The sequence below is a fragment of the Ceratotherium simum genome, chromosome 23, assembly GCF_057802395.1.
Source record: "Ceratotherium simum simum isolate JZ-2026a chromosome 23, ASM5780239v1, whole genome shotgun sequence".
Taxonomy (NCBI): domain Eukaryota; kingdom Metazoa; phylum Chordata; class Mammalia; order Perissodactyla; family Rhinocerotidae; genus Ceratotherium; species Ceratotherium simum.
In genome coordinates this window covers 21418876-21439579 of record NC_141922.1, presented here as the reverse complement: position 1 = coordinate 21439579, position 20704 = coordinate 21418876, and the positions used below count along the sequence as shown (strand labels likewise).

At 42.0% G+C, this 20704-nt stretch overlaps 1 protein-coding gene across 2 annotated transcripts in view; it reads left to right on the top strand.

The window, feature by feature from the left end:
- Positions 1–16513: 16513 nt before the first annotated feature.
- DEPTOR (DEP domain containing MTOR interacting protein) overlaps positions 16514–20704 on the top strand; it is a 151881-nt gene continuing 147690 nt past the window's right edge. For both annotated transcript variants that reach the window (XM_004431110.3, XM_087447503.1), the window contains exon 1: positions 16514–16718. In XM_004431110.3, the coding sequence (XP_004431167.1) occupies positions 16606–16718 (113 nt within the window). In that variant the 5' untranslated portion in view covers positions 16514–16605. The remainder of the gene's footprint in view (positions 16719–20704) is intronic.

Genomic DNA, 20704 nt, shown 5'->3' with positions numbered 1-20704 from the left:
ATATAAACACTTCAAAGTATAAATTTTCCTCTAAGCTCTGCTTTAGCTGTTTCCCACAAATTTTGAAAAGTTTATCTTTCATTATCACAGAGTTTGAAATATTTTCTAATTCTCTTTGTGATTACTTCTTTGACCTATGAATTGTTTAGGAGAGAATTGTAATTCCAGATATTTGCGATTTCCGAGATATTTATTGGTTTTTAATTTAATGCCATTATGGTGTGGCTTATATATGGAGAACATACCCTCTATGATTTCGATCATTGTAAATTTGTTGAGACAAGGTTTTTTTTTTTTTTTTTTTGCTGAGGAAGATTGGCCCTGGGCTAACATCCATGCCCGTCTTCCTCTGCTTTATATGTGGGATGCCGCCACAGCATGGCTTGATAAGTGGTGTGTAGGTCCATGTCCAGGATCTGAACCTGCAAACCCTGGGCCACCGAAGCGGAACGTGTGAACTTAACCACTATGCCACGTGGCCAGCCCCTGTTGAGACAAGTTTTATCGTCCAGCATGTGGCCCTTTCCTGTTGAAAGTGCCATTTTTTTATTTGGGTTTTTTCCTCCTCTTTTTTTTGTTCTTCTTGCCCTCCTTTGGATTATTTGAATTTTTTAAAAGAATTATATTATAATTTATCTATTGACCTTTTAGCCCTTTCTCTTTGTGTTAGTTTTTTAGAAGTTATTGTAGGGATTAAAATATACATCCTTAACTTTTTATTGCATACTTAGAGTTAACACAGTATTGGTTCATGAATAACATAGAGAACTGGCTATCATATAGACCCATTAAGACCACCTCTCCATCCTTTGTGCTATAGTTGTCATATGTATTATATCTACATAAATTATGTACAATGGTATGCTGGTTAATGTTTGACAACTGGCTCTAAAAGAGATATCAATAGGGCTGGACCCGTGGCTTAGCGGTTAAGTGCGCATGCTCCGCTACTGGTGGCCTGGGTTTCGGATCCCGGGCGCGCACTGACACACCGCTTGTCCGGCCATGCTGAGGCTATGTCCCACATACAGCAACTACAAGGATGTGCAACTATAACATACAACTATCTACTGGGGCTTTGGGGGGAAAAAAAAAGGAGGAGGATTGGCAATAGATGTTAGCTCAGAGCCGGTCTTCCTCAGCAAAAAGAGGAGGATTAGCATGGATGTTAGCTCAGGGCTGATCTTCCTCACAAAAAAAAAAAAAGAGAGAGAGATATCAATGAAGCTCAGTTTACAGTGTTTGCTGATTTACATAGTGTAAATATTCCTACCATGGCCAATTTCTAGCTACCAATGTATCTTCAGCTGGTTCACAAATTTCTTGAAAATTTAACAATTGGTTCTCATGAGCCAGCATATGCTAACTTTAACAGATCACTGATTATGAACTTAAAAGATGTTAGAATTATAAAAAGCAAAATGTTATAATTTTGATTTAAACCATCACATGTATCTTTTTAAAATTAAGAGAAAAAATAATCTTCAATATTTTCCCAGATATGAGCCATTGATTATGCTCTGCACTCCCTCCTAAATTCTGAGCTCCCTTCTGGTGGCGTTTCCCTTCAGCGTGAAGTACTTCCGTTTGCATTTCTTGTAACGCAGATTTCCTGGCAACAAATTCTACTGGTGTTATTTTTGTCTTAAAATATTTTCATTTTACTTGTATTCTTGAAGGTCATGTTCATGGAATACAGAATTCTGTTTTTACAGGTTTTTCTTTCTGCACTTTAACGACTTATTCTGCTGTCTCTGGCCTCCATAGTTTCTGATGAGAAGCCCACTTAATTTGAATAGTTGTTCCTCAAAATGTGATATGTCATTTTTCTCTTTCTAATTTAAAGATTTTTGGGGGCCGGCCCCATGGCGTAGCGGTTAAGTGCGCACGCTCTGCTGCTGGTGGCCCGGGTTTGGATCCTGGGTGCGCACCGATGCACCGCTTGTCAGGCCGTGCTGTGGCGGCATCCCATATAAAGTGAGGGAAGATGAGCACAGATGTTAGCCCAGGGCCAGTCTTCCTCAGCAAAAAGAGGAGGATTGGCATGGATGTTAGCTCAGGGCTGATCTTCCTCACAAAAAAAAAGAAAATAGATTTTCTCTCTATCCTGCAGAAACAAAAGCACTTCATTGTCCTCAGTAATGTTTTAGAGTGTAAATTTGTCCTAAGACCAAAAAGTTTGAGAAATGTTGATTTAGATAGCATCTCCTGGGGATGGAGTGAAGATAATTTCTTACACACAACAATAGTGATGGCTATGGACTCTGCTGCCTGTTTTAAATTTATTTTATTTTATTCATTTTTATTTTTATTTTTAAATTTTTATTGAAGTATAATTGATGTACAATATCCTATTAGTTTCAAGTGTACATCATAGTGATTCAATATCTATATACATTACAAAATGATCACCATGATAAGTCTAGTTATCATCTGTCACTCTACAAAGTTATTACAATAATATTGAGTTATATTCCCTATGTTGTACATTAAATCCCCATAAGCCATTCACTTTATAACTCAAAGTTTGTACCTCTTAATTCCCTTTACCTATTTTTAGTCTCTATTTCATTTATTTCCTCTCTGATCTTTATTATTTCCTTCCTTCTACTAACTTGGGGCTTTGTTTGTTCTTCTTTTTCTAGTTCTTTTAGGTGTAAAGTTAGATTGTTTATTCGAGATTTTTCTTGTTTCTTGAGGTGGGCGTATATCACTATGAACCTCCCTCTTAGAACTGCTTTTGCTGTGTCCCATGGATTTTGGAAAGTTGTTTTTCCATTTTCATTTTTTTTGTGTGTGTGTGAGGAAGATTAGCCCTGAGCTAACCTCTGTCACCAATCTTCCTCTTTTTGCTGAGGAAGATCAGCCCTGGGCTAACATCCGTGCCCATCTTCCTCCACTTTACATGGGATGCCGCCGCAGCATGGCTTGACAAGCGGTGTGTTGGTACACGCCTGGGATCCGAACCCCAGGCTGCCGCAGCAGAGCACGCGTGCATAACCGCTACACCACCAGGCTGGCTCCTCCATTTTCATTTTTTTTTAATTTCCTCTTTGATTTCTTCATTGACCCATTGGTTATTTAGTAGCATGTTGTTTACTTTCCACCTGTTTGTGTTTTTTCCAGTTTTCTTCTTGTAATTGATTTCTAGTTCCATATTGTTGTAGTCAGAAAAGATGCTTGATGTGATTTCACTCTTCTAAAATTTATTGAGACTTGTTTTGTGGCCTAACATGTGATCTAGCCTGGAGAATGTTCCATGTACACTTGAAAAGACTACTCATTCTGCAGTTTTTGGGCAGAATGTTCTGTATGTATCTATTAAGTCCATCTGGCCTAATGTGTCGTTTAAGGCCAATGTCTCCTTATTGATTTTCTGTCTGGATGATCTATCCATTGATGTAAGTGGGGTATTTAAAGTCCCCTACTATTAGTGCATTACTGTCAATTTCTCCCTTTATGTCTGTTAATATTTGCTGTATATATTTAGGTGCTCCTATGTTGAATGCATGACTATCTATGAGTGCTACATCCTCTTCTTGGATTGACCCCTTTATCATTATGTAATATCCTGCTTTGTCCTTTATTACAGCCTTTGTTTTAAAGTCTATTTTGTCTGATATGAGTATTGCTACCCTGGCTTTCTTTTCATTTCTATTTGCATAGAATATCTTTTTCCAACCCTTCACTTTCAGTCTGTGTGTATCTTTAGATCTGGAATCTCTTGTAGGGAACATATAGATGAGTCTGGTTTTTTTGTCTGTTCAGCCACCCTATGAATTTTGATAGGAGCATTTAGTCCATTTACCTTTAAACTAATTATTGATTGATATGTACTTATTGCCATTTTGTCAGTTGTTTTCCGGTAGTTTTTGTAGTTCTCTGCTCCTTTCTTCTTCTCTTGGTCTCTTTCTTTGTGGTTTGATGGTTTTCTTTAGTGTTAGGTTTGGGCTCCTTTCTCTTTATTTCTTGTGTATCTATTATAGGTTTTTGGTTTGTGGTTACCAGGAGGTTCATATATATCAACTTATGTATACAGCAGTCTATTTTAAGGTGATAGTCGCTTAAGTTCAAACACATTCTAAAAGCACTACATTTTTATTCCCCCTTCCCACATTTTATGTTTTTGACATCATATTTTACATCTTTTTATTTTGTGTATCCTTTTACTATTTATTGTAGTTATAGTTGGTTTTACTACTTTTGTCTTTTAACCTTCATATTAGCTTTTTAAGTGGCTGATCCATTGCCTTTACTAAATATTTGCCTTTACCAGTGACAGTTTTTCTTTCACATATTTTCTTATTTCTAGTTATGGCCTTTTCTTTTACACTTAAAGAAGACTCTAACATTTCTTGTTAGGCCAATTTAGTGGTGATGAACTCATTTAGTTTTTTCTTGTCTGGAAAACTCTTTATCTCTCCTTAATTCTGAATGATAACTTTGCTGAATAGAGTATTCTTGGTCGTAAGTTTTTTCCTTTCATCTCTTTAAATATATCATGCCACTCCCTTCTGGCCTACAAAGTTTTGCTGAAAAGCCAGCTGATAGTCTTATGAGGGTTTCCCTTGGATGTGACTTGTTTTTCTCTTGCTGCCTTTAAGATTCTCTCTTTATCTTTAAATTTTTCATTTTAACTATAACATGTCTTGATGTGGATCTCTCTGGGTTCATCTTGTTTGGTACTCTGTGCTTCCTGGACCTAGATATCTGTTTCCTTCCCCAGCTTAGGAAAGTTTTCAGCCATTATTTCTTCAAATAAGTTTTCTTTCTTTCTTTCTCTGTCTTCACCTTCTGGGAAACCTATAATGAGAATGTTAGTATACTTGTTGTGGTCCCAGAGGTCCCTTAAACTATCCTTATTTTTAAAAATTCTTTTTGCTGTTCTGATTGGGTGATTTCTGCTATTTTGTCTTCCACATTGCTGATCCATTCCTCTGTATCGTCTAATCTGCTTTTGATTCCCTCTAGTGTATTTTTCATTTCAGTTATTGTATTCTTCACTCTGAATGGTTCTTTCTTATATTTTCTAACTCTTTGTTGAAGTCTTACTGTGTTCCTCCATTTTTCTCCCAAGTTTGATGAGCATCTTTATGACCATTACTTTGAACACTTTATCAGGTAAAGTACTTATCTCCATTTCATTAGGGTTTTTTCTGGGGTTTTATCTTGCTCTTTCATTTGTAATGTATTCCTCTGTCTCTTCATTTTATTTGACTTTCTGTGTTTGTTTCTATGAGTTAGGTAAAATAGCTACCTCTCCCAGTCTTGAAAGAGTGGTCTTGTGTAAGACTGTCCCCTGTGTAGAATGCCCGTGCCAGGCAGCTTTGGCAGGCTGGCAGGAGCTGGAGTGGGCATGGGCCGGGGTTCCCGGGGTGCACTGTGCCAAAGCCACCTTGGTGAGATGGCTGGGGCTGGGGTGGGCACAGGCTGGGGCATGCTGAGGTGGCCTTAGCAGGCCAGCAGAGTGTCTGGTCCATACTCCTGCTTGCATTCTCAAGGTGGAGGGAGAATGCAAAAAATGGTGCTTGTGGGCTTCTCCAACTCTCCAACTCTCCACAGCAAGTGGAGAGAGTTTTAGCAGTTCCCTACCCATTTGGCAGATGCTTTAGGTTATTAAATTGATTTCCTTCTCTTATAGTCTAGGTGCCCTTTAGACTGCTGTTTTGGGGGCTGGCCTGGTGGCATGGTGGTTAAGTTCATATGCTCCGCTTCGGCAGTCCGAGATTCACAGGTTTGGATCCTGGGCATGGAACTACACACCACTCATCAAGCTGTGGCAGCATCCCATACACAAAATGGAGGAAGACTGGCACAGATGTTAGCTCAGGGACAATCTTCCTCACCAAAAAAAAAAAAAAGAAAAAGAAAAAAGAAGAAATAAAATAAAATAAACTGCTTTTTTCCACTGTGCCCTAGGGTGGGCAAGCCTGCGTGTGGGCTCCTTGGTGCTATCCCTCCCTGACGCAGGTTGCTGTGTTGGGGTTGGGGTTCCTGTAGATACCAAGTCTCCATCTCTCCTACCCATCTCTGTGTGGTCCCTCTCTTGTTTGTTGTGCAGAAGCTGTTCAATCAGCCCTCAGTTCTTCTTCTGGAGTAACTGCCGTATATGTAGGTGTATATTTGGTGTGTCTGTGGGAGGAGGTGAGTCAGGGTCTTCCTACACCGCCATCTTGGACCCCCTTTGCTGCCTGTTTGAATCCTCACTCTGCCACTTGCTGGCTGTGTGCCTGGAGGAAATTTGCTTAATTTTACTTTGCTTTGGTTTTCTTTTATGTAAAATAGAGGTCACGATCATAGTAAGTTGGGATCCAAACAGAAAAAGGGAGGACACTCTAAACATTTAAAAGAGGGGAGAATGTATCATAGGAGATTGGTTGTATGGCTGATGGAAGATCTGAGAAGCCAAAAAACAAAAGGGCTGGTGAAACAATTGAGAGAATAGCAACAGCGGGAAACTTCTACCAACTTCAGGCCAGAGAGCCAAGGGGAAGAGGCAGGTTCCTGGACCCAAGGGACTCTGGTCACCCTGGGAACTAGAATGGGACTGACTCGGAGGACCTAAAGCCTCAGAGACAGAGAGTGAGAAGGAGGAATACCCCGGCTTCTCCTTGATGCCTGCCCTCCAGTCTCTCATCAGTGCCTCCCATTTGGCTGAATCGAATTGGAAGCCACCAGAACACAGAAGCCTGGGAAATGCAGGATATAGGTCAGGCCCTTGTGATATAGAGCAGAGCCAGGCAAAGACCTGGGAATTGGAGAGCAAACAGGTGCTAAAAGATTAGCACACCACCTCATAGGTCGGTTATGACGAAATGATTTAACATTTGTAAAGCATTTAGAATAACACCTGGTGCAAAGTAAGCACTATACAAAGATTTGCTAAAAAAAAACATAAAGAAAGCATTATCTCCAGCTGTTACTTCTGTAATATTGGTTTTTTTTTTTTTTTTTGGTGAGGAAGATCGGCCCTGAGCTAAGATCTGTTGCCAATCTCCCTCTTTTTGCCTAAGGAAGATTGTCCCTGAGCTAACGTCTGTGCCAATCTTCCTCTATTTTGTATAGAGGTCGCCACCACAGCACGGCTTGATGAGCGGTGTGTAGGTCTGCACCCGGGATCCGAACCTTTGAACCCCGGGCTGCCAAAGTGGAGTGCACGAACTTAGCCATTACACCACAGAGCTGGCCCCTGTTTTGTTTTCTTTGTTTTTAAATATTAAGACCTTGTGTTGACGATCTGCAGAGTCCTCAGCTTCCTTTTGCTCTCAGTGTCGCTAGAAAAGGAGAGCTCTTCCAGCCCTGTTACCCAGAAGAACCCTCCAGTGGGCACATGTTTATATCATAATGCAAAGATTTCCTAGGTCATCTTGTGATCAATAAAAGGAGAGATGTTTGATAACTTCTTCATAGATGGCATTTTTCATTTGAGAACCAAATAAGGTTTTAATGTCCTGAGCCACTGAGCAACTAAGTGCATTTTCTGTGCCTAGAACTAGTCTGGGTCCTAGGAGAGAAGAAGGAAGAGGATGACAAAGGTGCCATGCTTATTTATAATCTAGGTAGAGAGAGAAAATATACACCTGTGATGTAATTTGTAATAAGACATATGTATTTTGTCTTTGTCCCAGTTTCTGGCAGAGCTCCTAAAACCCTTGGAATTTTCTAAGTTGTCTTTTTTTATGTTAATGAAGTGATTTTCGGAATTCACCTCAGGATGGGGGCTGATTGCCAGTGGAGCCAACCATGTGATTAAAGTTAGAACTTTAAGTCTCCCTTCTCCCTTCCCCAACCTCCAGGGAGGGGAGAGGGGCTGGAGATTGATCTCAATCACCAATGGCCAATGATTTAATCCACCATGCCTACCTAATGAAGCCTCCATAAAACCCAAAAAGGACGGGGTTCAGAGAGCTTCCAGGTTGGCTAACACATTCACCCCAGGAGGGTGATGCACCCCAACTCCATGGGGACAGAAACTCCTGTGCTCAGGACCCTCCCCGATCTCACCTTATGTATCTCTTTATCTGGCTGTTTATCTGTATCCTTTATCACATCCTTTAATAAACTAGTAAACACAAGTGTTTCCCTGAATTCTGTGAGTTGCTCTAGCAGATTAATTGAACCTGAGAAGGGGGTCATGGAACCTCTGATTTGTAGCTGATAGATCAGAAGCATAGGTGACAGCCTGGACTTGTGATTTGCATCTGAAGTGGAGGGCAGTCTTGTGGGACTGAGCCTTAACCTGTGGGATCTGACACTATTTCCAGGTAGATAGTGTCAGAATTGACTTCAATCATAGAACATCCAGCTGGTTTCCAGAGCATTGCTTGGTGGTATGGGGGGAACCACCCCCCCTACAGTGGCAATTGGTCTCAGACCCTTTTAACACCCAAGAAAAAAATTGAGAAAATTTACTCCATCTTGTGTCAACAGGGATAATTAGATTGTGCTAGGCTAGTATATAACGGTAATTGAGGTGTATGACAATGCAAAAGGAGTCAAGGCAGGGAGACCTCAGAGATCCATCATAATTTCCCCTTTCATTCATATAGTTAGAAAGCACTGGCTGATTACCCACACCTGCAGTGGGATAGAACTAATACCACTTAAGGGCTTCCAAAGCTCTTTCACAGTTTCTTGTACAAGCCTATGAAGTAGATGTTGCCATCACATCCCCAGTCTGTGACAGCCAATAGGGGAGAGAGCCGGGGCTCTCAGCAGCCAGGCAGCCTGGAGGTAATATTACCAACCTCCAAGGGATGTTGCGAGGCTTAAATAAAGATTCCAGTAAAGCACATAAAACGCCATGACTGGCCTATGAGAAGAGCTCGGTGCTCAGGAATGTCTCTAAGCAGACTACAAGAGTGGCCTCTGAAGCCACACAGGCTGGGTTCAAACCCAAGCTTCAGCATATATGCTCCACTATAGATGAGTTGTGTAGTCCCCTCTGTGCTTCCATTTCTTCATCTGAAAAATGGGAAGAAAAATAGTGGCCAACCAATAGGGTTGTCTTGAGGAATAAATGTTTAACACATGTACAACTCTTTGAACATGGCCAGCCACATAGCAAGAGCTCAATAAATATATCCAAAGAAGATATACAGATGGCCAATAGGCACATGAAAAGATGCTTAACATCACTAGTCATCAGGGAAATGCAAATCGAAACCACACTAAGATATCACCTTACACCCATTAGAATGGCTATAATCACCAAGACAAAAAGCAACAAATGCTGGTGAGGCTGTGGAGAAATGGGAACTCTAATCCATTGCTGGTGGGAATGCAAACTGGTGCAGCCTCTATAGAAAACAGTATGGAGATTCCTCAAAAAATTAAAAATAGAAATACCTTATGATCCGGCCATCCCACTACTGGGTATCTACCCAACAGACCTGGAATCAACAATCCAAAGAGGCTTCTGCACCCCTATGTTCATCGCAGCATTATTCACTATAGCCAAGAAGTGGAAGCAACCCAAGTGTCCCTCAACTGATGAATGGATAAAAAAGATGTGGTAAATATATACCATGGAATACTACACAGCCATAGAGAAAGACAAAATCATCCCATTTGCAACAACATGGATAGATCTGGAGGGTATTAAGTGAAATAAGCCAGAAAGAGAAAGACAAACAGGGCATGATTTCACTCATATGTGGAAGATAAACCAACACATGCACAGATAGAACTGTGTGGTGGTTACCAGGGGCTAGGGGGTGGGGGGTGGGCAAAAGGGGTAGAGGGATGCACTTATATGGTGACTGATAAACAATAATGTACAACAAAAATTTCACAATTAAAAAAAGAGCTCAATAAATATAACCTATGATTATTCCATTTTAAAAATCTCAATCCCGTGTAACTCAATGTCCCCTTTAAAATAATAGATCTTGTGTAATGCTCACTTTATTTTCTTGTCATTAAATTCATAGATCCTATGACCTTTGTGCATAATTTAAAAAAATCAATATGATGCTCTTATTTTGGGGTATAAGGAAGAAAAAGAAAAGGAGAATTATGTATAATAAAATAATGTATATGTTAATATTTAAATGATTACAATAGAAGGCTTAGTGAAGTAGCCAGATGTTTACAATTAATTATAATGAGTTATTTTATTTTATTCTTTTTGCGAGGAAGATCAGCCCTGAGCTAACATCCATGCCAAACCTCCTCTTTTTGCTGAGGAAGACTGGCCCTGAGCTAACATCTGTGCCTATCTTCCTCCACTTTATGTGGGACGCCGCCACAGCATGGCTTGACAAACGGTGCATCGGTGCACCCCCGGAATCCGAACCTGGGCCACCAGCAGCAGAGTGCGTGCACTTAACTGCTATGCCACGGGGCCAGCCCCTATAATGAGTAATTTTAGATGAACAGAATTAAGACAGTATTTAACTGAATAGTGCCATCATCTCTTTTTTATATTTCACATTTTAAAATTTGGCTAAATAATATATTCCTATGCAAACACACAAATAGAATCACTGTGCATGTGATAGCTGACAAATGCAGACTGAAGAAGGTGTGCTGGACTCATGGCGCATACAACACACACACGGCAAGTGAAGCAGTTTTATGCAATAAAGAACCTTGGTGAAATTCTGAACAGAACAAAGTACAATTTTTTCTCATACACGGTGATTGCATTTCTGTACAATTCAGGATTACATTAAAATTGTGCAAAGAATATCTTGTGTTTCTACATAAAACCAAATTAGGTTCTAAGCTCAGGTAACAGCAAACAGGTTTTTCATCCCCATGAATATTCCACAGGACAAAAGAAAGATATTTGGGATTTAGGACAATTCAATTCTTTGTGAGGTGCTGTCCCAAGCAAATGAGAATATCTAGCATTCCTAGTCCCTGCTCACTAAAAGCCAATAACGTGACAAACCATAAACCCCACCCAAATTTCCCAAAAAGCATTCTTGGGAGCGCCCCTTTTCCTGTAGATCTATCATTTAGTGTCATTGAAAAAGTAATCACTAGGTGGCAGCATACACCAAAGTATTAAGCATTTTTGCCCTGCCCTTTCAGCATCAAGAACTGGAGGGAACCAAATTCAAGACTAAGAAGACCTCTTGAGAGGCAAGCAGGGCTGGGACTGGAGGACAAGACGACCTCAAACTTATCGGTAATGTTTTATTTCCATTACTACAAAAAGATGAGTCAAACATGACAAAAATATCAAAAATGGTTATGAATGATGAACACGAAAATTTTATTTTTCTCTATCTTTACAATTTATTTTTTTAAAGACAAGTTCCCTTCTTAAAAGATCTATCAACAGAAATATCTGGACAGGATATTGCTGAACCATCAATCTTCTTCCACTCAGAGAGAGAAAAAAAATTGCGGCAGCTGGAGAATCCGATACCATGAGAATTCATAGCAAAGATCAACAAACTGCTTGGGGGAGCGCAAGAAGATGTCACAGAGAAGATGGGATCTGAGTTAGTCTTTAAGATTAGGTGGGACTAATCCGGGTATATATTAAGAGGCAACAACAATAATGACAGCAACATGTTATTAAGCTTTGTGGTTGAAAATAATCTTTCACACTTTTTATTCAAGTTCGTCTTCTCACACTGCTGCTCACCCTTAACTAGTGCTACTCAAAATGTGGTCTGCCAACTGGAGACCATTACCTCTAATGAGAGACATTGAGACATACAGATATTGGGAGAACTCATTTAGAAACATTTATAGCAATTTGACAATTTTCTGTCTGTTGACCACGACAGTAAACAATTGGGCTTGTGGGGCCGGCCCAGTGGCGTAGTGGTTAAGTTTGCACGCTCAGCTTTGGCGGCCTGGGTCCGCGGTTTCGGATCCAGGGTGCAGATCTAGGCACCGCTCATCAAGCCACGCTGTGGCGGTGTCCCATATACAAAATAGAGGAAGATGGGCACAGATGTTAGCTCAGGGCCAATCTCCCTCACACACACACAAAATTGGGGCTTGTGCTTCATATGTTTTTTTATTTCATTTTTATTGTATTTAAACAAAGTATCAGTCTTCAAAGGATTGAAAACACACACACACACCAGTCTTCCCCACCAAAAATTTGAAAAGCACTGGCTCCAGAGCACCCAAAGAGCCAGAAGGCATAGAGCAGGTGAGTGAGGTGAGCTGGAGGACAAGGCTCACATTTAATAGTTTCCACCTGTAGCAAGTGCATTCGGTAAATTTTATTTAATCCTCCCAACAACCCAATAGGATCGATGGTATGATCCTGACTTTACAAAGGAGGACAAAAATTCAGAGAAGATAATGAACTTGCCCCAATGGAGCCAGGAATCAAACTAAGATCTGCTGGAATTCTCAGCCCTTCTAAGATCTTTATGCTGGATGAATAGCCTTGTCAGTGCCCTTCTCTCTTCTATCAATACCTGTAGATCACAGTCTATTCTAAGACCAGTTGCTCCAGAGCTCACCGTCCTGCATGGGTGCTCACATGTCCTCAGGAGTCAGTTGACTAATCTTTCCCTAAGTTAGGAAAAAGAGTCTCTCTTCTAACCCAATGGAGCATGGTGTGTCTCCTATGTCAAAAGAAAGGTTAAAACAATAACAGCAAACTAGTTCCCCACTTCCTGTTCACATCTAGACACACACAAAACCATCTTGTGAAGTACAAAAAATAAATTCTGCTCTCTCTCTCTCACTGGAGTAGTGGTATCAGGTACGTTCCCGACTTGATTTTTTTCACTTATGTTAAGGTGCTTTTTTTCATCATAAACTTTTATGATAAATTTTTTTTTTTTTTGGTGAGGAACACTAACCCTGAGCTAACATTCAATGCCAATCCTCCTCTTTTTGCTGAGGCAGATTGGCCCTGGGCTTGACAAGCAGTGAACTGGTCTGTGCGCAGGATCCGAACCTGTGAACCCCGGGCCGCCGAAGCAGAGCACGTGAACTTAATCGCTATGCCACTGGGCTGGCCCCTAAAAATTTTTTTTAATCATAAACTTTTTATCAGAAACTATTAAACAAGCAAGTATTTTACAAGAAAACATTTTTTTAATTTTTCAGATAAAGAAGGCTGCCTGAATTTAAATGAAAACATAACTAGATATAAAAGGGAGAAAAATAAAAGACATTCATAATAGTGATATGATTTACAGTATGTCGGTAGAGCTTTTGGGTAAAACAAAGTGTTGCTTGAACAATAGAAAATCAGAAATGTGTAACAATTTAATGTTTTTTCATTCTGCACTTTTAAAAAGCTTAAAACCATTAAATCAAAGAGCGATTTAGTGAGGCCAGGTCTGCACTTCTTTTTTCTTCATTTTGAAGGCCTACTAATAATTTAAAAATTAATTAGAGCTAACTTGAGAAAAAGCGTTTCATCTAGCATCGAAAATTCCTAATGGAAAGTATCTGGCAAGAATTTCTTCTATTCCTTCTCCTTTCTCCTTCCCCTCTCCTTCTTCTTCCTCCTCTTATTATTATTAAAAGCAGTAATGATATTAAAGAGACCAGCTATTGAACACGTATCATGTAAGTGGAAACTTTACATAATGTTATTTCATTTAAGCCACACAACATCCCTACAAGGTAGAAATTATTATTCCTGTTTTATGGATAAGAAATTGAGGCTCAGAGACGTTAAGTAACCAGCATCAGGTTGCATAAGGTTGTTAGTAAATGACAGAATCAGGATAGAAACTGCATGTTTGAGTGTGAAGCCCCTGCAAACTCTTGATACTCTATGTAATAATTATAGGAGTAAACACGAGCAACAGCCAGCTGTTAATCAGATTAACTTTGGGACCTCTACGTCTGTCAAATGATTTTTATCCTTTATGCAGAATGAGGCTCTTAGAATCACATTCTCCTGGAAATATGTCTCCCTCATTCTACATTTTTACCATAGTCTACTTAAAAAGTTAAGAAATGTAGATAATTTCTTTTGGTGAAAGAGTTGCTTATCTATTGTTGGACTCAGGAGAGAGTTGGACAACTGTTTTCTTTCTGGAATGTGGTTGAGCATGGACCTGAGAGTCTACAGAGCTAGGGTTCAAGGGCTGCCTAACCAACTTTCTAGGTGTAAAATTTATGCAAATTAATTCATGTTTCCAAACTTAAGCTTTCTCATTTTATTTATTTATTTTATTTTTTCCCCCAAAGCCCCAGTAGATAGTTGTATGTCATAGCTGCACATCCTTCTAGTTGCTGTATGTGGGACGTGGCCTCAGCATGGCCAGAGAAGTGGTACGTTGGTGCACGCCCGGGATCTGAACTTGGGCCGCCAGCAGCAGAGCGCGCGCACTTAACCGCTAAGCCACGGGGCCGGCCCAGCTTTCTCATTTTAAAACTGAAAATAATAATACCTAACTCTCAGGGGTTTTGTGAGGATAAACTAAGTAATATATAGTGCTTAGCTCCATGTAAAGCATAGAATAAATGTTCAAAGAAGCATTGCAAATTTTAAGGTAATTTAAGGAGTGATCTTGTAGAATGTTGGAAAAGGCTACTGTGATCTTCTTTAAAAAAAAAAATAACAACAAAACAGAACAATAAAATATAATAAGCCTGCAGGATAATGGGTATAAATACTCTTGGATAGCAGAAGATAAGGTGGTTTTCAATAGCACCCTCATTTTCCTGTTTATTTTGTAGACTTCTACTGATACCGAACCTCTTAATCTCAAGTTTGTGTGCCCAATGCACAGTAAGCCAAACACTGAGACATCAGTGTTTGGAGATGGAGAAAGGTTTATTTGAATTGACCAAGAGGAGAAGTCAGGAGCATGGGTTCACTCAAATCCACCTTAACAAGACAAGAAAGCAGGGGGTTTTATAGAGCTAAGGGATGTGGCAGGAGGCACTTCAGAGAAACAAAGGGGTAATCTATGTTTCTTTCACTCCTGATAAGCCCTTGGGCAATCTGACTTCTGGGCATCATCGGCAGCTGGGCACTGGTTATCTGGTGATCTTTGAAGGCATTCTCTTTCTTCTGTAAAACAAGCTCATAAATCCTTGTGACCCTTGAGTTACCCCTCAGGTTAAAGGAGAAAATAGCAAATTCACAAGATTAACTTCTTTTCATAACAAGGTTGAAAGGTAATCTTATTGAATATTTACGGTAACCCTCAGGTACCCAGCTTCACTACTACATATCTGCAATTGACAGATTATGTCTTCCAAGATAGTATTAATTAAAAAGCCTTACATTTACCTGATGTAAGGGTGCAGAGACTTGTATATATGCAAAAATTGTAGCAAGCTGCATAAAATGTCAATACACAAATATATTGGGGCCAGCCTGGTGGCGTAGTGGTTAAGTTCGTGTTCCCTGCTTCTGCTGCCCAGGGTTCCCAGATTCGGATCCTGGGCGTGGACCTATGCACTGCTTGTTAAGCCATGCTGTGGTGGCATCCTGCATACAAAATAGAGGAGGACTGGCACAAATGTTAGTTCAGGGTCAGTCTTTCTCAAGCAAAAAGAGGAAGATTGGAAACAGATGTTAGCTCAGGGCTGATCTTCCTCACCAAAAACAAAACAAAACAAATATCTCTTTACTACAGCCATGACCACTGTCACTAGCGTCACTTGGCTTTCCTGCAGACCAGGCTCTGACCTTGCATGAGACAAAAAAACAGAACATTTATTTGTCGTTAGTCAAAGTTCCTTCCACATTCCCTGTAAGGTAGACAATACTATTACAACCCCATTTTAAGAGGCAGTTTTTCAAGAACCCAACTTTGAAGCCAGAATGTCCTGGCTTTGAATTTTACTTCTTGCACTTATTATCTGCTTGCTTTGGATAAGTTACCTCACCTTTCCAAGCCAGCTTCCTGATGTAAAATGAGGACAATACCCATTTTATGATTTATTGCAATATTTAAACAAAGTAACAATGTACTTTGAATGAAGCATCTTTAATGCAGCAGATATCAACAGGTGGTAGCCACAATTATTTTTATTTTGTAAAGGAAGAAATGAGGATTAAGCACATTTAGGTAGGAAATTACAGGAGTGGAACTGGATCCCAGGGCTGTCTGATTCCCAGGCCTGCGTTCTTTATTGATTACACCATAAGGCTGCTAAGCTGTCTTTGGTGAGGGGGTTGGGGCAAGAAGAATGCTTAAGTTTTCCAGTGACATGTATATGATGTGACATAGATTTTTCAGTGACATGTATAATCTTCAGTGTTCACTATTTAGCTATATTGTTATTTTTACTCTCTGATAATTTGGGGTATGGACAGTAAAATAAAAATACCTTCACACTTGTTTAGTACTCTTCCAGCCTGACCCCAGGATCCTACTGCATGAGCTTTGCGCTCGTCGAATTCGATCTTCACTAGCACACACAGCGCAGAACCGACGCCCCGCCCAGATGTTTATATTTTTCCTCCGTCGGCCCCGCCGCCTGACCACGCGGGGCTCCAGCCACGCCCCCAAGCTGGAGTTCCTGGGGCGGACTCGCCTAGCGCCTTAGCCTACCCACAGGGATTCCCTCTCCAGCCAATCGCGTCTGAGCAACGGGACTGCCCCTACCAAAGATGGCGAGGGAGGCCTCTGTGAGGGCAGACTGATTTAACACCCGAACCCGCGGAGGACAGCGAAGACAGTTGGTAGCGGCGTGGTCCCGACCATGGAGGAGGGCGGCAGCGGTGGCAGCGACAGCAGCACCAGCGGGAGTGGTGGGGCGCAGCAAAGGGAGCTGGAGCGCATGGCTGAGGTCCTGGTCACCGGGGAGCAGCTACGGTAAGGCGAGGGGCAGTGCCAGGGGGCTCGCGGTGGCATTGCCAGCCCGCGTCCGCAGCAGTCTCGCGCACACGCGCTCCGTGGCTCGTGGCTGGCGACTGGCGCGGGTCTCCGGGACGGCTGCGGGCGCGTGGACTGTCCGCGCCGCGCTCCCGCCTAGTTCCTGCAGCCCGGTGCCCTGCGGACGCGGGGCTGGCGCGGGGCTCTCGGGGCGAACGCCGCCGAGCGGGTGGAGCGAGCTGCGCCCTCGCCCCGCTGCTGCAGCCCTGCGCCCCGCAGATGCACTACCACCCACCGCGCGCTCCCTCTTCCCAGGCACCTGGGTGCTGCCGGGCCTCCCGGCTGACAGCGCGCGCCTAGTCGGCCCAGACAGCCAGAGGGGTCGGTGTGGGGCCCCCAGTCGGCCCCAGCCCCTTTACTCCTAGGTAAAAGGAACTAGCCCGACGATCGCCTTCACTTAAGGTTTTCCTTTTTGTTGGCAAGGCTTGCTTCATTCTCCTGAGCCTTAGGGTTTTCATCTGTAAAATGGGGCTGATCAGCGCGACTCCCTTGAAGGGTTGTTGTGGACGCTAAACTGAGAGAACATCTGTGAAACGCTGTGCCTACCACTAAATTGGCACATCCTTATTAGTCATCATTTGGGTCCGCAAGGGGGCGTGGAGGCACCTTGTCCGGCTGCCCTGCTGCTGTGCCAACTCCCCCAGCGCGCACATTTTGGGCAACAGAGTCCATTGGCCCCGAGCTACTGCAAGAATTAGGACTTGGGTCTCACCGCGCCTAGGACAGGCAGTGACCCCCATAGCCACCCCCACACCCACCCCCACCCCTTCCCATCCCATTTTAGTCCTTCTTGGATTCATGTTTGAGAATTGTTCGTATGGTCTGACCGGTTCGGCAGCTGCCCTTCTTGTGATCATAAATCAGTTTGCCAGGGAAAAAACCCTGGCTCTGCCGCCTTTCAGCGGCAACTTACACGCCGACCCCGGCTCCGTCGGAACGACGAGCGCGCCTGTTCCTTCTAATTCCTGGCCTAAGTCTCCAGGTTCATTTTGGTTTCTAAATGCTGTGTTTCATGACCTGAAGGAGAGAGAATCTTGCAAAGATCCCTGAAGGTTTGGTAACCACTCTGCTTGGCACGCTTTGATTGAGGAAGTAAATATTGGAAGTCAGAATTAATTGATTTTAACGTTACAAAAGGCAGATTAGACATTTCTGTTCCTTGATTTTTTAACGTATAGTCAAAATTAAAGGGAATAAAAGCTTGTCCTTCATCAAGAGTATTTATTAATTGAAAAAATTTAAGATAAAGCTTTTCTGATTCAATCTGAAACACACTCTTTTTAAGAATTTATTTGCTCCTCAATTGAGTACTTTTTATTTCCTTTAAAGTAATAAATTGTATGTTGCCCCTCTGTCCAGCAAGCACTTTCTCCTTCAAGGTGCACTTTAAATGTCCCCAGAGCACTTGTTACTCCCCTGTTCTCTAGCCCGGCTCTGCACTGCAGCAGGTTTGAGGGCCATGCTTAGCTTGTTGGTAAGAAGACAGAGGGCTCTCTCTCACTCAAGAGTTAGACAGATTTGGCTTTGAATTTCTGCTCAGCCACTTTGTAGCCAAGAGTCAGTATTAGTTGTTTTGACCAGGACTTTAAGGCAGAGTGAATCCTGGGTTTGCCACTTACTAGTGTGGGACCTTGGACAAGTTACTTAACTAAGAATGATGGGTAATGATGGAACCTACCTCCTACTGCTGTTGTGAAGATTAGATGAGTTAGTGCTTAGAACAGTGCCTGGTGTATAGTAAGCACCATGTCAGCATTAGCTATTATAGCTCTGTGGCCTGGGACAAGTTCATGCACTTCTCTGAGCTTCTGTTTCCTCATCTGTAAAATGGCAATGAAGATAAGTACTTCATGGGGTTGTTGTGAGAATTTGCTCCTGGGCTTCGTATATTAATGAGCATTCAACAAATGTTTGCTGGAATTAATTAGTATTATTGGTCTCTGTGCGTCACCACGTGTGACTTCCAGCCAAGGGAGATCTGGCAGGAAGGATCAGGTGGTGGTTAAGAACACAGGGTAGAGAACCAGGCTGCCTCCACCATGTATTACCTCGGTGACTTGGGGACAATTTACTCAACTTCTCTGGGCTTCAGTTTCCACTTCACTTGCAGGAATTTTGTGAGGGTGAAATGAGATGCTACATGGAAAAGGCTTAGTAAATGTAAGCTATTAAATTTTACCTTGGAAAATGGTGATCATTGCTTTTTAAAAATCTCAACCATCTTAGCACTGTGCCTAGTACATAGTAATTACTCAATAAATATTTGAATGTCTAGTGTATGTAACTTAATATACTACTGTAAGTAGAGATAATATAATATCAGCATTTAAGGATTTAAGAGGCCATATGCCCTGGCTTCTTGATTGCTGGAGCAACCTCTCATAAAGGAGTGGGAACGCAGCCATCCTTCTGTCACTGTCACAGCATGTCTTTACATCCCTAGCTGCTCTCACAGTCTGATTGTGGGGACTTTGTCATGTGCAGCCCTCCTGCTTTTTTTTTTTTTTTTTTTTGTGAGGAAGATCAGCCCTGAGCTAACATCTGCCAATCCTCCTCTTTTTGCTGAGGAAGACTGGCCCTGGGCTAACATTCATGCCCATCTTCCTCCACTTTATATGGGACGCCGCCACAGCATGGCTTGACAAGCGGTGCGTCGGTGTGCGCCGGGGATCTGAACCTGCGGACCCCGGGCCGCCGCAGCGGAGCGCGCGCACTCAACCGCCGCGCCGCCGGGCCTGCCCCTTGGCCTTCTGCTTCTAATTGCTTCACACACACACACAGTTCCTCTGCCCTCTCTTGCTTTTTCATTACTTTCTGGGTCATCAAAGATGAGGCAAATTGAAGGTGATAAGGAAAGAAGAAACCAAGAATTGGGATTTGAAATAAAAATTTTGGCTTCCAGGCCCAGCCATGAGTTTTATTTATTAATATTTATTTATGTCTGAATATATGTATGTTTGTATGTATTTTAACTATGTTCCCCTGGGCAAGTCAGTTAGCTACTCTTGGCCTGAGCCTCCCTACCTGCAGAATGGGAATAGTAATATACTTCCACGTAAGATTTGTGGTGGTGGATCAAATGGGATATAACATGGGAAGGAACTTTGTAAAATAAGTCAATAAACCAAGATTAGTTGCTGTTATAATTATTATAAGCTCCAGATGGGAAACTGAGGGCTAGCTCCACAATCCTGAGACTCGGGTAAGGGCAGTTGGTTGCATAAGGACATGAAATTGAGTAACAGACTTAAAAACATCTCCTACTTCCTTTTCCGACAGCAGGATCTTTTTCCTGATCTCTTCATGCTTTCCTTGTCATAAAAATTTTACTTCCTTAACCAATGTATTTCCATGTTTTTGCATCTTAAAAATGCATCTGGATACCACTTCACAGCCCCAGGATGGCTATGCTCATAAAGACAGATAACAACAAGCGTTGGAAAGGATGTGGGGAAACTGGAACCCTTATATACTGCTGGTGGCAAGGTAAAATGATGCAGTCACTGTGGAAAACACTCTGGTATTTCCTCAAAGATAAAACATATGGGGCTGGCCCGGTGGCACAAGCGGTTAAGTGCGCGCGCTCCACTGTGGCAGCCTGGGGTTCGCCGGTTCGGATCCCAGGCACGCACCAATGCACCGCTTGGCAAGCCATGCTGTGGCGGCGTCCCATATAAAGTGGAGGAAGATGCGCAGGGATGTTAGCCCAGGGCCAGTCTTCCTCAGCAAAAAAAAAAAAGAGGAGGATTGGCAGATATTAGCACAAGGCTGATCTCACACACACACACACAAAAAAGATTAAAAATAAAGTTACCATATGACCCAGCAATTTCACTTCTAGGCATATATTTAAGAGAAATGAAAACGTATGTCCACATAAAAATTTATACACAAATGTTCACAGCAGCATTATTCATGATAGCCAA